Source organism: Eschrichtius robustus, chromosome 6 (genome assembly GCF_028021215.1).
Source record: "Eschrichtius robustus isolate mEscRob2 chromosome 6, mEscRob2.pri, whole genome shotgun sequence".
NCBI lineage: Eukaryota > Metazoa > Chordata > Mammalia > Artiodactyla > Eschrichtiidae > Eschrichtius > Eschrichtius robustus.
In genome coordinates this window covers 18,436,485-18,453,403 of record NC_090829.1, presented here as the reverse complement: position 1 = coordinate 18,453,403, position 16,919 = coordinate 18,436,485, and the positions used below count along the sequence as shown (strand labels likewise).

General features: G+C 34.4%; 1 protein-coding gene across 1 annotated transcript in view; it reads left to right on the top strand.

Moving 5' to 3' along the window:
• STAG1 (STAG1 cohesin complex component) overlaps positions 1 to 16,919 on the top strand; it is a 426,258-nt gene that overhangs the window by 123,850 nt on the left and 285,489 nt on the right. The window contains exon 3 of the mRNA XM_068545965.1: positions 4,951 to 5,053. Coding sequence (XP_068402066.1) covers positions 4,951 to 5,053 — 103 coding nt within the window. The remainder of the gene's footprint in view (positions 1 to 4,950; positions 5,054 to 16,919) is intronic.

Below are 16,919 nucleotides of genomic sequence, written 5' to 3'. Positions count from 1 at the left end.
TACTTAACATAATGTTTTATAACGCTTTCTTATTGTTTTTGCCTGAACTTTGTGCCTTTGTGCTTTATTTTTGTATGGCCAGCTCCTAGCACACTGCTGGGTATTAGGCAGACCCTTTGTAAAATATCTCTTTGATTAAATGTGAAACACAGGTTGTATTTAAATAGATTATATTTAACAAGCGATTGCATGGGCATGATATTATTTAACATGTTTTGTAGAAAACTTTTTTTCATAAAAATGTAAACTTTTAATACGATAATGGATAGTAGTGATCTGTGAGATAGGTAAATGAAATTTGCTTTTAATCTGTTAGCTGGAGATGTACTCTTGGTCAAGTTGAGATCTAAACCATTTATTGAGCACATAAAACAATTTTCTGAGGATATTATCTTCATCAATCCATCTAACTATGCCATGTCTACATTGTAGAGGAAAGGAAACATGATATGTCTCTTAGTATTGGTAAACTTCAGTTTCTGTCATTTGTAAAGTGAAGATAATATATTGGAAATTAATTTCTAAAGTCTCTTCAAAAACAGACAAATCTTCTGATCCCATGATTGTTAATGTTCAATTCAGTAGCGATTTTTCTAATGGAGACACTAGAAAGGTCACTCTAGTGAATGATCTTATTATTTCTTGGCTTGCTTAGTCATTATAATAATGACCAATGAATTTGTTACCTTAGTGTGTTTACTGTTGGGTTGGCCAAAAAGTTCGTTCATGCCTTTTTCCATTACATCGTTGGAAAAACCTGAATGAACTTTTTGGCCAGCCCAATATTAAGCATCATCAAATGTTGTCAATTACCACATATTATATATTCCACCAAATGTTGTAGTACAAGGAACTGTGTTAAGCTCTGGGGAGAAAGAGCAAGTGGAAAAGACTCAGTCGTTGTTGCCATGAAGCTTATATAGATAGATATTAACCAAATAGGCACAAATATATAGATTTAAACTGCCATTGGTACTATGAAGGTAAGCTAGAGGATTTTATTAGAATTTTAACACATGCCTTGATTTAGTCTACTTTTCTAAGGAAGAGACATGATTCTTAAACCTGAAGTGGAGGGAATTTGGGGGAAGAAGAAGGGATCAGGGTATTAATTCCAGACTGAAGGAATGGCATGTGCAAAGACCCTGAGGTAGGAGGAATCATGGTATGTTTGAGGGACTGAAATAAAGCTGTTATTTTTCTTTTTTCAGGATTGAGGATGGAGAGTGGTGTGAAATAAGGATTGCAAGTAGGGTAGGGCTGTATCATACAGGGACCTGCTAGGTCTTACATTAAGAATTTTGAGGTTTTTATCCCCTAGAAGCAGAAGGAAACCACTGTAGGGTTTTAAGCATGGGATAGACATAATAAGATATATACTTTGAAAATCACTCTTAGTACAGTATAGTGATTAGATTGGAAGTGGCAACAGAAGAAGCAAGGAGTCCTGTTAGGAGAAAGGTGTTGCAGTGTCCAGGCCAGGGATGATAACAACTTGAGCTAAAATGATTACAGAGGAAATGGAGAGAGGAAGACAGAATTTAGAGTTTTAGGGAGCAAAAAAAATCATTTATAAGGTTTGATCTGATTCTTCCATTCTCTTCATTTATGTCTGATAGTCTTATAAATGTGCTTTTTGTAGAGCAGTTGGTTGATGTTTGAATTTGCATACTCCTTGATCCAGCATTCTGTGTCTATTCTAGAGAGATATTTGTTGATGTGTAATAAGAATTAATGTGCAAGGACAGTTGTTACAGCTCTGTTTGTAATAGCTTAAAAGTAGAGACAATCTAAGTGCTCATAGATAGGGAACGTATTATGGAGTACCATTCAGGAATCCTATGTATTTGTATGGAAAATTCCTATTAATTTAAATTTTAAAAATTAAAATATATTGTTTTGTATTTATGTATATATATATATACCAGAACATAAATATTTATGACAGAGTATTGATGAAACTGTTAATGATCTTATTCTGCAGATTGAGGTTCAGAGTTAGGGCATGGTGAAGTGAAACTCTTCCTTGTATTCTTATATCTTCTCTTGCTTGAAATTAAAAAACAAAAATTTATGTATCATATTCTAATAAACAAATAAATGTACATATATATACTAATTGGAGTGTGTTAGTTATCTGTTGGTAATAGCTGTCACCTTCTAAGCTGGCTGAAGTTTGCGGAATTAGAAAACAATTGTACTTTTTTCTTTTGTCAGTAAACTATATTGCTCAAGGTTAAATTAATTTCACTGATGGGTCACATATTATATGATGGAACCAACCTGCTTTTGTAGTTGCCAGGAGATTTCTATAAGCATCAAAAGCACTAGTGTATTCTGTCCACGTAAGAGAAATACAAAACGTATTATTTGCATTCTAGTATCCTGCTGTGGAGATAGAGAATTCACGTTTACCTTGAGATCTAAGTGGACCCTGCCACTTGCTAGTTGTGTAAATATGGACAAGATGATCAGGTTTCCAGATCTTTTGTTTCCTCATCTGTAAAATTGGGACAACAGTATGTTTTCTTACAAGGGTTGTGCATATTTATTCTAGATAATGTATATAAACCGGCACACAGTATATGCTAAACAGTCTATTTGGACTGTAGTGAGGACAAAAAGCAGAATGATTTATTGTTCTTTAGTAGAAATGAATAAGATCAACTAGATCAGTGATTGAAAAACTTACTGCTAGTGGCTCAGAAGCCTGTTTTTATAAATATTATTGGACCACAGCAACATCCATTCATTTACGTATTATCTATGGCTGCATTCATGCTATGGTCCCAGAGTTGAGTAGTAGATACAGAGACCTTAAGACCCCTAAGCCTAAAATATTTATTATATAGCCCTTTAAGAAAATGTTTGCTGATGCTCGGACTAGATCAATATTACTTATAGTTTTAAATACCAGATTACCTTTGAAGATTTGCAAGCAGAGAAGGAACATGATATGAGAATATTAGTGACAGGAGTGTGTAGAGTGGCTTGGACAAGGGGAATAGTAGAAGCAGGGAGATAAGTTGCAATTAATTCAAGAAGTTGTGATTATGGTAATAATCATGAAAAGAATGAGAGACAGAGTTAGTACACAGAGGACAACTCAGGAGGACTTTAACTGATGGCACAGAAGGAAGACTGATACGATTATAGGAATTTGAGTAAGACAATAACAAATTTATATAACAAAGCACACTTGGGCATTAACTTACTAAATCAGTTAACCAATGGTATTGCCATGAGCAGAAAGCTAGAAATAGTCAGAATTGGACTTAATTTTATATGTGTTATTTGGTGAATTTGAGGTGGCATGCAAAGAAGCATGTTACACATGCAGTTGAAAATCTTGAATTACAGATAGTCAGGTCTGTGATAATATACTGAAGTCATTTGCATAAAAGTTACACATCAAATAGATGAGCTCTCCAAGAGAGGGTAGTTTAAAGGGAGAAGAGCAAACAGTAATGAAATGAGCTTTGAGGAATCAACACAAGGAGAGAATGGAACTAAACCTTCAGTGGCGCAGTTTCAGTAAGTTGTGAGTTGAGCTTACCCTTCCTTCCATTTGCTTTGTACCCTTCCTGCTATTTGCAGTTTTATGCAGATCCTTTATACAGTTAGTAATGTAGAATTCAGTGAGGATGTTTTTGTTAATACTATCTGTACCTTTTTAGTGCCATGCTGGGGCCAGCCTGTACTGGCCTGGAGAGCTGAATATTAAATTTCCGGGAATTTTGTGACCTCGTTCAATATAACATAGCCATTATAAAAAGTTAAATTATGCAAACTTAAAATTAATTAAATCATGTTAAAAACAAAAGTAATAAATACTCAAAACTCATCATTTCCTAATTATTTTACATCCTACTATTTTCTGTGCTCTTGAGGTTTTTATTTACACCTATTATTGTATGTATGGTGGAAATACTTTTTAGTAGTGTACTGCTACTGTTAATTACTTCTCAACTATATTTGGTGATGTCACTTTGGTAGTTTGAATTTGGCTGCGGTGGGAGCATTCACATTATAAAAATCAGCAAACACTACAAATCAGGGCTCAGTTTATTGTTTTGTTGTTTGTGGACTCAAAGTGATGGAGAAATTGTTAATAACAGATTAAACTTAAAGGTGTATCAAGTCTATAGTCATTACATTATGATACCACACAAAATTGAGGATGTATCCTTCTAGTGTTCGAGAGCTATTATGTATTCCGTTCAGTAAAAAAGTTGCTCCCAACGTTGACCAATGAGTGAAGTTCCCACAAATGTCTTTGTCATTTCATTTGCATTCTATTCATTAAAGTGAACAAAGATATCAACTGTCTTTCATGTCAAAACACTATTTGTTCATCAGTTGCAACCATAGGTGAGCTAGGGATACAAGAGTTTGGCAAAATTATCAAAATCATTTTATATGAATCAATTAGCTGGATAGAATTTACAATAAAGAATATTGTGCATTTTATTATTGTTTGTAAGTTGAGTGCTCTGCATCCTTTATATTGTTAACATTTCTAATAATTTATGCATGTATTTTTTGAAGAGCCAGTTGTTAAACATTTACCAGCACACTTTTATTATTTTATAAAATGTATAAAATTTCTCCCAAGCCTTTATCTTTTTTATATTGAAGAATTAGTCTTTTGCAATTGTTATTTTGCATTTATATGTTGTATAGCAGCTGCCATTTCCACAGTCATTTCCTTGTCTGTATTTCTCTATTTGGGGAATCATTTTATTCAGTGTTATGTGATATTAGCAGGGAGGGTAACATTTTCAATTTGCTAAAGATTTTTTCTGAAAGTGGAAGTATAAACCACTTCTAATCAGCCATATATGTACATATAGCAGGAGGTAAGGAAACCAGTGGAACAGAGCTGCATTGTATTATAAATAGGTATGTATTATTAATTTGTTCACTAAAATAATATATCATATTTTCTAGGGATTCAACTAATGAAACTACTGCCCATTCTGATGCTGGCAGTGAACTTGAAGAAACAGAGGTCAAAGGGAAAAGAAAAAGGGGTCGACCTGGCCGGCCTCCAGTATGTATATACTTGTCGTCTTTGTTCCTTTAACGGTTACCAAGTAAAGGGGCTTGATATGAGCTATTTGTTAATTCTAGTATTGTTAACACTTTTTCAGATCTCACTGACACATCAGAAATTCTTGGAAACTTTGCTTCATAAATTGGCTTAGTAGTGCTTAGAAAAAGGAAATTAATTATAGTATCTTTTTTGCTTTCCATGCTTCTCTTGTAAATAAATGGTGGTCCATGTGAAGGCATTGAGAAGATGATCAACATGGAATGAGGTGTAGTTAGTTATGATTTGTTTGCCTTTTATTTTTAGATGCAACTCTGATTTCCTGTGAGCTCCTAAGTATGCATTTTGGTAGTATTTGGGTCCAGTCTCAGAATATATTCTCATTTATACATGATTGAGAAGTTTAGAAAAGCTCTAGGTATCCTTACTTTGAGGTATATCTTTATGTAATCTGAGTACACAAGTTGTCATTTAATTGAAGGTGGTATAAACTGTCAGACAGTAGTATCAATGTGTCATTGGGTTACGGCTTGTACTATTTTACACTCACCTTTATGATGGGATTTGCTATTCATAGTTTTAAAATTTTATTTTATAAAATTTCTTATTATGGAAAATTTTAGCCTCCTTCTCTAGGAGGCATAATAGTATAATAAACCCTCCATATAACTATTACCTAGCAGTTACCAAGTCATGGCCAGTCTTTGTTTCCCATGTTATTTTGAAGGTCATTCTAGACTTAATTCCATCTTTAAATATTTCAGAATGTATCTCTAAAAGATAAGGGCTTGCTTTCTCTCTCTCTTTTTTAAACATCACTCCAATATCATTATCATAATGCAAGATAACAGTATTTTTTAGTAACATCACTGATTAACACATTTAAAGTTTATAATCATTTCATAAATATTATCTTTTAAAAAATAGTTTGTTGTTTGAATCATGATCTACTTATTGCAATTGATGGTTATGTTTAACCAGTTATTATATATGTATGTCCTTTGTAGTGACTTAAAAATTTTTTTAATGTTATTGCTGTTCTATCAGTATTTATCTGTTTGCCACAGTTTTTAATTAGCTTCGGTGAAACTCCATAACTTTTACTTTTCCAGGACAATCTAACAACAACAAAAAAACGGATAGAAGGATGACTTCTACAGTTTTCTCTACACTTGCTTTTATCCTCCACCTTTATTTAAAGGGAGAAAAATAGTGGAGGAAAAGACATATATTATAGTCACTCTTTATAATCCTTCTTAATTTTTAGAAGTATTTGGTGGTACAGTGTTCCTTAAAAAAACGTTTTGGGAAAAGTGAAGAAGTCTTGTACTTAGAAGCTGGAGACTATTTTAGTTCCCCTTACTAGTATATGATTTTTCTAAGACTATAGGTGAGTTGCATTGCTTTCTCTAGGATTCATAGGTTATAGGTACCAAATTTGAAATAAGACTAAAGTTTCTTGAAGGTTGTAGAATAAACTGCCTACATGATTGCTTACTTGAATTTGTTCCCCTCCAATTAAAATTCTTTACTTGAAGATTCAGATTAAGTGCTGTCTTCTTGAAGAAAACCTTTTATTTTTTTTCCCTTAAAGAGAATTTATCACCCCTTCAGCAGGCTATTGTATTATTTTTTATAACCTATTTAATTTTGACTTGTCTACAGCTGTATCCCTGTAATATTTTGCTTTCCTGATGAAAAGGAGTCTGTGTATCCAAATGCTTAGCTCTTTTGTGGTTAGAAATTAGATTTTATTTTTAGTGAAATTGCTACTACATAATCTAGCAGGTAAATAGTACATGTTCATCCCATGTTTATAGAATTGAAAAAAAATCAGCCAGCATAGGATAGTAGCAGTCTAGAGACTTGTGTTAGACTTTAGTCCGTATTTTCACACTCCTTAGTTCACATGGCTAGCTATATTTCCACCTGACTCAGACCCATTTCTTGATCTTGGAAACAACAGAACTTCCTGAGTTTCTGCTCTGGGGTTTGTACTGAACTGAAGCTTTTTATGTCATTTAATCTTCACACCAGTACTAGGAAATAGGTCTTATATGCAGTTTACAAAGTAGAAAACAAAAAATAGAAAGTGGTATTTTGCATAGGGTCACAACATTGCATAAGTAGCAAAGCTAGGATTTAAATTCATAACCTACCTCCCAAATTTTCCCTCAAGAATGCCAAAACGCCAAGCTGTTAATTAAAATTGAGAGGTATAATTGTCAGAATGATCATATTTGAGTTATTCTACAGTACCTGTTCTGAAGATTGCTTGGACATTTTCTATCGACTGGCTCCATTTTGAACAATTCTGAGTTTTGACTGATACACTCTTCGTTTAGCTATTTTAATACTGTTCATACTTGTTAAGAGGACTTCATGGATCTCTGGTTTTATTAATTTACTCAGTCAAATGAAAACAAATAATATAAGGACCTCTGTTTTGGACAGTATTATTTTCTTTATTTCTAAATTCTTAGGAGACATCTCATCTTTGGTATTTCTTTTCAGTATACTGTTAGTTCAGAGACGTTTGTTTCTTATTAAACCACTCGTATTTTGCAGATGTCCTAATTCATATTTGTTATTATTGTGGCTCTCTATCCAAATGATTATTGATCTCTAAACAAACACTATATAGTATCATGTTTATTCTACCCCTGTGATTGTATTAGCAAATAATGGACATTATTTTCTCTGTCTTCACAGTACTCCCTTGGTGATGTCCAATCTCATGACTTTAAATACCATCTTTAAGCTTATGTCACCCAGATTTTGTCTCCAGCTTGGACTTTATCCCTGGACTCCAGACTCATATTCATTGCCCATTGAGAATCTTCATTTAGATATTTAATGGGCCCAGGATGTTTAAAAAACCAAACTTTCAAGCTTCCTATCCCCTGCTCACCCCTTTTCCATAATGGCAGCTTCGTGCTTCTGGCTGCTCAGCTATAAATCTTGTAGTCATCTTTGAGTCTTTCTTTCTCAGCCTATATCTAGACTATCAACACATCCTGTCTAATTGATTTGCAAATTGCATCAGTCATTTTTTACTACAACACTGGATTCAGCCACCATCATGTGCCTTTGCTGAAACTTATGAGGTGTGCTCCTTGTCTCAGGGCCCTGTGTCATCTTCTCACTGGGGCCTCCCTATGGATGGTATCTAGAATTGCGTATCTTCCCTCCTACCCAAAGGGACTTACTGTCCCTTTCTTCCGTGTGTGTGTGTGTGTGTGTGTGTGTGTGTGTGTGTGTGTGTTTTCCCCTTTCTCTGTAGTACTTACTGCCATCTAACGTAGTATACCCTTTACTTATTTGGTTTTTGTCTGTCTCCCCCTACTAGAAGGTAAGCTGCATGAAGGCAGGGATTTTTATCTGGTTTGTTTACTGCTGTATAGTAGTGTTCGACTTTCAGTAAGCGTTTATTGAATGAATGAATGGTGTTTAATTATGTTAAATCATCACTCTTTTTTCCATCAAGTGTTTAAAATTCTTTTTATTTTGAAATAATTTCAGACACAGAAGAATTCCAAGAATTCTGCAAAGAATTCCTATGCAGATTCTTCATGCAGATTGTCCAAATGTTAGCATGTTACTACATTTGCTTTATCATATTTTTTTCTATATATACACAGACACATAAATATAAATTTATATATAAAAATTTATATTTGATACCAATTATTATTTTTGAAAGTTGCAGACATGAAGCCACTTTACTTTTAATGCTTTAGTATGCATTTTCATAAAATCAAAGATATTCTACACAACAACAGTACATGTTTGAAAATCAGGAAAATAATATTGATATAATACTGACCTTACGTACATACACTTCATTCAGATTTTGCCTGATGTCCTAATAATGCCCTAAGCAAAAGAAAAAATATTTTTTTTCCTTCGTTTAGGATCCAGTCCAGGATTTCATGTTGCATTTAGTTGCCATGCAAATCAGCACATCTGTAAGCTAACCTATCTTTAGTCTCTGGTTTAATGTTTTATTAAGGGTTTTGTTCTCTTTATTCTATTTAAGTGAGAACCAGCACTTATATTCTCATCATTATTTAACTTTCATATTTACGTAGGCTGAGTAGGAAGGGTAAATAAAAAGAGATACATTTTTACTTTTATGTATATATATTCATACACATAGAAGATGGAGCATAGCATACACAACAAAATATTAACAATGAGTATCAGAAGGAGAGGTTAACAGGTGAATTTATTTATAAAAATTGGATATTCTAAATTACTTGGTACTTTTGTTTATAATCTTATGAATTTCATGATATCATTTGTATATTTTACATAATTTTAATGGCTACATAGTATTGTGTGTAATTATTTATATAGTCCCCATTGTTGAACATTTATGTTAAAAATTCTTCAGATTTAAACCATGCTGACATGAACTTATATCTCAAAAATAAATTTTGCTCTAGAGCCATAGATACTTTTTATCCTAAGTTCTTAAAAGTAGAATTGATTACTCAAAAGATATGCCATATGTTTTGAAAGTTTTTTTTTTTTTTTAAAGCTTTTACTTTTTTTTTTTTAATTTTTTTTCCTTAATTTTTATTTATTTATGGCTGTGCTGGGTCTTCGTTTCTGTGCGAGGGCTTTCTCTAGTTGTGGCAAGCGGGGGCCACTCTTCATCGCGGTGCACGGGCCTCTCACTATCGCGGCCTCTCTTCTTGTGGAGCACAGGCTCCAGACACGCAGGCTCGGTAATTGTGGCTCACGGGCCCAGTTGCTCCGCGGCATGTGGGATCTTCCCAGACCAGGGCTCGAACCCGTGTCCCCTGCATTGGCAGGCAGATTCTCAACCACTGCGCCACCAGGGAAGCCCTGAAAGTTTTTGATGTGTATTATTGGGTTGCCTTTCACGCCAGCAAAATATATGGCGTTACCTGTCTTATAGTAAGTTGAGTATACTGATTGTTAAATCTTTTCTAATTTTTAAGTACTGTAACATTTCATCAGTATGTTCTGAAATATTGGTCATTTGTGTTTCCGAATTGTCTGTTGGTCATTTTCCATACCACTTTTCCTATTTATTTTTCTAAGAAATAGAAATCTCTTTTTAAAATAATTTTTGTGGCTTAAGCCTACATACTTTTATGATCCCTTTTGGAAATGTATTTATCAGTTGGACTTGTATCTCCTCTTCTCTGTCAAATCAGCTTTGTTGTTTTATTTTGAAAATTTTTCATTTAATTAGAGTTTAGTTCTGACTTCCTTAATTTTGCTAAAAGATACCATAATTTTTCCAGGAATCTAGAATTAAAATGTGAGTCACCATTTAATTTCCTCATCCCAAGTCCCTTCCCCTCTCTCCTATATGTAATGAGATTCCGAATCTCATGAATTTTTATTTCAGTGTCTTGTACATCTGTCCTTTCTTTTACATTTCCCAAGCTCCTTTCTTTAGGCCTCACTTTATAGGAGTGTGTATTATTATGTTCCTGCTTTTTAGTCTTTTCCTTTTTCCATCCTATCCTTTTTAATACTGCCAGGTTGACCCTTTTTTTTAACTTGTTCCAATAGCAAGAAGCACCTTTTTTTGGGGCATGTTCTTCTAACTGTTATTTTATTGTGTTTCCCAACTCATAACCTTTTATTCAGTCAGATACATCTCTTTTGTCCTTCTGTATGTGGCTTGTGCTTTTCCACTTCTATACTTTAGCTCATGGTGTTTTTTTCTTTCTGGAATCCTTGTTTCCTAAATTCTATTTATGCTCATCTTACTAATTTTACTAATCTTACTTAATTCACTAAGTCCCAACTTGCAGTTCATCTCTTTTGTGGAACTTTCCATGGTTACCAGTCATGGGAAGGGAAGTTATTTTTCTTTTCATAGAACCCTTCCAACACTTATCTTAAACCAAATTTCCATGAAAAGTCTTTTTTTAATGTAATTTAGTTCACTGTAGTTATCTGTGTTTCTGTTTTGATTGTATGTTTCTAAAGATTTTACATTAAACTAGTCCAAATATGTTGATGTACATTATTTGTGAAAGGATAGAGGTTACTTTACATTCATAGCTTATGAATAAATTCAGGTAAGGCACAAAGGATTAAAAAAAAGGTGGTATATCTCTGTCTCTTAAAGTTTGTAGAAAACTTATTGCACATTTAGACTGCAGCTTATCTTATATAGAGCTTTTGGGATAGAGTAATTTTGGATAATCTTCCTGTAGAGCTATGCCAATTTTTACTTTAAAAAGTTTACCAGAAGTATAGATACACATTTAATTTTTAAATATCTTTATTGAAGTATAATTGCTTTACGATACACATTTAAATTAAGTCGTATATAGTTGTAGTAAAGCATTTGTCCTAAAGATTGTTCTAAACTCTGACTTTAAATTGCATCATTTTCACAAAGTGAAGGTTGTATAGCTTTTTGAAACTCTGAGCGTATTTTCCATAAAATTCATAACTTGATACGTTGAGGCAGGGTTTGTATCAGGTAGTTTTTTTTTTTTTTTCCCTGCAGATACTCGTTCGTGTCTTTTTTTCTTTCCCCCCACTATGTCCCTTGAATTAGCTGCAGCAATGAATATCTGAACCCTAGTTTCTTTATTACAACCCTATGGACCATAGATACCTCACTTACACTGTGGTTTATGGGATTTGAAGCATGACTGTTCGTCCTCCACCACCAATTGACAAAATTGTATTAGGATGTTGAAAAATAACATCTATCTTAAACACTATGAGTTCTTTGAAAGGTATGTGTGGTACTATATAGAAGGATCAACTTTTTAATATTTTTGGTACATAGTAACTGCATGATGAATGTAGAAATAAAAGAAAAGTTGTGTTGAATGAGTGAAAAAATTATTTCCTAATATCTTATATTCTGTAGACTGAATCAATTTGATTTTGCTTGCTAATGATTAGATTAAGGTTATGCATATTTGACAATAATACCACATTGTCACTTGGGCTGTTGAGCATGAATTCTTAAAGGTGGAATAAATGAGACTCCATGAGATAAGACATTAGAAGCTAGACATGCACACTAGGTTGAGGCACATATTAGGGAAGAGATCCACTTTCTATTAGTGGAAGAAAGATTTCCTAGGCAGGTAGTAGTTGGGGTAGATGGAGTAAGCTGATCATGTTCTACCAGGGAGACTATATCTCTAGGATGAGTGAGCATGTAAAGATCTGTGCTGAGCTACATCTGGGCTAGAGCTAGCATCTGTGTGGTCTGGCAACCTGTTGTGGGGGTCCCACCTAATGGCCTGGGATTCAAGGATAGGACTTCTGTCCCTGAGACAAACTGATAATGGACAGAACTCTAGCTCCAGAGGAACTGGGTTACTGGCTAGGTTACTAAGGCATTAGTAACCTACCAATTAAGGCAAAGGCTCAGTTTTTCTTTTTTTTTTTGTTTTTTTGCTATTAATTTATTTAAATTGAAGCATAGTTGATCTACACTATTGTGTTAGTTTGAGGTGTACAGCAAAGTGATTCAGATTCTGTATTTCAGATTATTTTCCATTATAGGTTATTATAAGATATTAAATATAGTTCCTTGTGCTGTGCAGTAAATCCTTGTTGTTTATCTGTTTTAGTAGTTTGTATCTGTTAATTCCATACTCCTAATTTATCCCTTCCCCCCTCCCTTTCCCCTTTGGTAACCATGTTTGTTTTCTGTGTCTGTGAGTCTGTTTGTTTTGTATATTGATGCATTTGTATTATTTTTTAGATTCCACATAGAAGTGATATCATATAATATTTGTCTGACTTATTTCACTAAATTTAATATTCTCTGGGTCCATCCATGTTGCTGCAAATGACAATATTGCATTCTTTGGATGGCTGAGTAATATTCCATTGTATATCTATACTACATCTTCTTAAGCCAGTCTGACTCTTGATGGATACTTGAGTTGTTTCCATGTCTTGGCTATTGTAAATAGTGCTGCTGTGAACATTGGGGTGCACGTATCTTTTCAAATTGGAGTTTTCATTTTTTCCTGATATATAGCCAGGAGTGGGATTGCTGGATCATATGGTAGTTGTATTTTTAGTTTTCTTAAGGAACCTCCATACAGTTTTCCATGGTGGCTGTACCGATTTACATTCCCTTCAACAGTGTAGGAGCGTTCTCTTTTCTCTGGACCCTCTCCAGCATTTATTATTTCTAGACTTTTTGATGATAGCCATTCTGACCGGTGTGAGGTGTTGTGTTGCATTTCTTTACACTAAGAATGAAATGTCAGAAAGAGAAAGTAAAAAAACAATCCCATTTAAAATTGCATCAAAAAATACCTAGGAATAAACTTAACCAAGGAGTTGAAAGACCTATATGCTGAAAACGATAAGACATTGATGAAGGAAATTGAAGATGATTCAAATAAATTGAAAGATATCCATGCTTTTAGATTGGAAGAATTAATACTGTTAAAATGTCCATACTACCCAAAGCAATCTACAGATTTAATGTAATCCATATCAAAATGCCCATAACATTTTCATAGAACTAGAACAAATAGTCCTGAAATTTATATGGAACCACAAAAGGCCCAGAATCGCCAAAGCAGTCCTGAGGAAAAAGAACAAAGCTGGAGGCATAACCCTTCCAGACTTCAGACTATACTACAAAGCTACAGTAACCAAAACAGTGGGTATTGGCACAAAAACAGGCATTATAGATCAATGGAACAGAATAGAGAGCCCAAAAATAAATCCACATGCTTATGGTCAAGGAATCTATGACAAAGGAGGCAAGAATATACAACGGAAAAAAGATAAACTCCACCTCTTCAACAAATGGTGTTGGGAAAGCTGGACAGCTATGTAAATCAATGAAATTAGAACATTCTCTTACACTGTGTGCAAGAATAAACTAAAAACTGTTTTAAAGACCTAAATATAAGACGTGACACCATAAATCTCCTAGAAGAGAACATAGACAAGACATTCTCTGACATAAATTGTTACAGTGTTTTCTTAGATCACTCTCCCAAGGCAAAAGAAATAAAAGGAAAGATAAACAAATGGGGCCTAATCAAACTTAAAAGCTTTTGCACAGCGAAGGAAACCATCAACAAAATGAAAAGACAACCTAGGAACAGGAGAAAATATTTGCAAATGATGTGACCAACAAGGGGTTAATACCCAAAATATACAAACAGCTCATACAACTCAATATTGTAAAAACAAACAGCTCAATCAAAAAAATGGACAGAAGACTTGAATAGATATTTTTCCAAAGAAGACATACAGATGGCCAACAAGCACATGAAAAGATGCTCAACATCGCTAATTGTTAGAGAAATGCAAATCAAAACCACAAGTGAGTTATTACTTCACACCGGTCACTAAGACTCAGTTCTTAAGATGGCACAAACTCAAAACTGGACCAACAAGCAAGTTTGACACAGAACATCACCCATTTCTTTCATTTGAGAGCACCATGGTTCCTTTGTCCAGGAAGGAGACTACATCAACAGGTGTCCTGACCTTTGTAGCACAAAAAGTGTAGCGAAGGGAGCCTGGAAAGTCACAACTAAAGGGTAATGTGTATATTTTTACCCTTTGAAATAACTGTCACAGTTCTTAGTTTTCAAATCCCCCTTACAGCACTGCCCCCAATCTCTATACAAATGTGTTATTTTATTGAAGGGAATAAGTATACCTGTGTTCTGAGAGAAGAATTATTCTCAGGACTGCAAAATTGTGCCCCTTGGGTATAAGCTAAAGATTGCATGTATCCTGTTATGCTGTGATCTTTCCTCTTCCTTACTCTTTTTATTGGGCACAGTTTTTCTGAACATCAGCTTTTTGGTTTATCTTTCAGCATCTTTACTGTATATTACTGTATGGGTCTGTAATAGGAAAAATCATTCTTGGATAATGGGATAAAATACAGATAGACCCTAGATAAGATCAAGTGGATTTTTTTTACCTTCTTATTCACCCTTTATAACCAGTGCTAATTGGCTCCCAGGTTTAAAAATTATGGTTTATTTTCTCTTTATTCATGGAGTTTAGTTCCTGCTATATAAGTACTAAATATGTGTAATGATGTATGTGTCTATGACACATGCAAACATTCCTACATGTGCACAAGCTTATTTGTTGCAGCATTATTTGTAATAGTAAATGATCCAAAACAAAATAAATGTTCATCAATAGGTTATTGGCTAAATAAGTTACTGTATATCTATGTAATGGAACACTGCAGCTTTTGGAAGAGTCAAGACATTCTCTAGGTCTTTGCTATAGATTAAGTATAAAATATGTTGATAGTGAAAATAGAATGGTGCAGAACTGTGCATACATAACATAAAATATACTAGATACATGGAAATATATATGCATTTTTTTTCAAAAAATTTTTTTTATTAGGTGAAATACACTTGTGATTTACCAAGTTACATTTTTAAGTGTACAGTTCAATGGCGTTAAATATATTCATATGCAGTCATCACCACCACGCATCTCCATAACTTTCTTCATCTTTTAAAACTGAAACTGTACACGCATTAAACAGTAACTACTCATTCTCCACTCCCCGCAGCCCCTGGCAATCACCGCTCTAGTTTCTGTCTCTTGTGATTTTGACTAAGTACTTCATGTAAGTGGAATCATACAGTATTTGTCTTTTTTGTGACTAGCTTATTTCACGTAGCATAATGTTCTCGAGATCCGTTCACATTGCGGCATTTGTCAGAATTTCCTTCCTTTTTAAGGCTAAATGATATTCCATTGTATCTATATTCCACATTTGCTTATCCATTCATCCACCGATGGACACTTGGGTTGCTACCAAGTTTTAGCTATTGTGAACAGTGTTGCTGTGAATAAGGGTGTACAAATATCTTTGAGATCCTGCTTTCAATTCTTTTGGGTACATATCTAGATGTGTTATTGGTGGTCATATGATTAATTCCATTTTTAATTTTTGAGGAACTGCCATACTGTTTTATACAACAGCTGTACCATTTTACATTCCTATCAACAGTGCATAAGAGTTCCAGTTTCTCCACAACCTTGCCTAGACTTTCCTCTTTCTTTTTGATAGTAGTCATCCTAATAGGTGTGAGATGGCATCTCGTAGTTTTGATTTGCATTTCTCCTAATTATTAGTGATGTTTAGCATCTTTTCACATGCTTATTGGCCATTTGCATATCTTCTTTGTAGAAATGTCTATTCAAGTCCTTTGCCCATTTTTAAAAAAAAGTTTATTTATTTTTGACTGCGTTGGGTCTTCGTTGCTGTGTGCAGGCTTTCTCTAGTTGCGGTGAGTGGAGGCTACTCTCTCTTGTGGTGTGTGGGCTTCTCACTGTGGTGGTTTCTCTTGTTGCAGAGCATGGGCTCTAGGCACACGGGCTTCAGTAGTTGCAGCGCGTGAGCTCTAGGGTGCATGAGATTCAGTAGTTGTGGCGCATGGTCTCAGTAGTGGTGGCGCACAGGCTTAGTTGCCCCGCGGCATGGGGGATCTTCCTGGGTCAGGGATCGAACCTGTGTCCCCTGTGTTGGCAGGCAGATTCTTAACCACTGCACCACTAGGGAAGTCCTCTTTGCCCATTTTTGAATTGGGTTGTTTTGTTGTTGTGTTTTAGTTCTCTGTATATTCTGGATATTAATATCTTATCAGATGTATGATTTACAAGTATTTTCTCTCATTCTGTGGGTTGCATTTTTACTCTTTCCCCATTGAATGGTCTTGGTACCCTTGTCAAAAATTATTTAATCATATATGTGAGGGTTTATTTCTGGGCTCTGTATTCTGTTCCATTGGTCTGTGTATCTTTATGCCAGCACCACACTGTTTTGATTACTCTAGCTTTGTAGTAAGATTTGGAATCAGGAAGTGTGAGTCCTCCAACGTTGTTC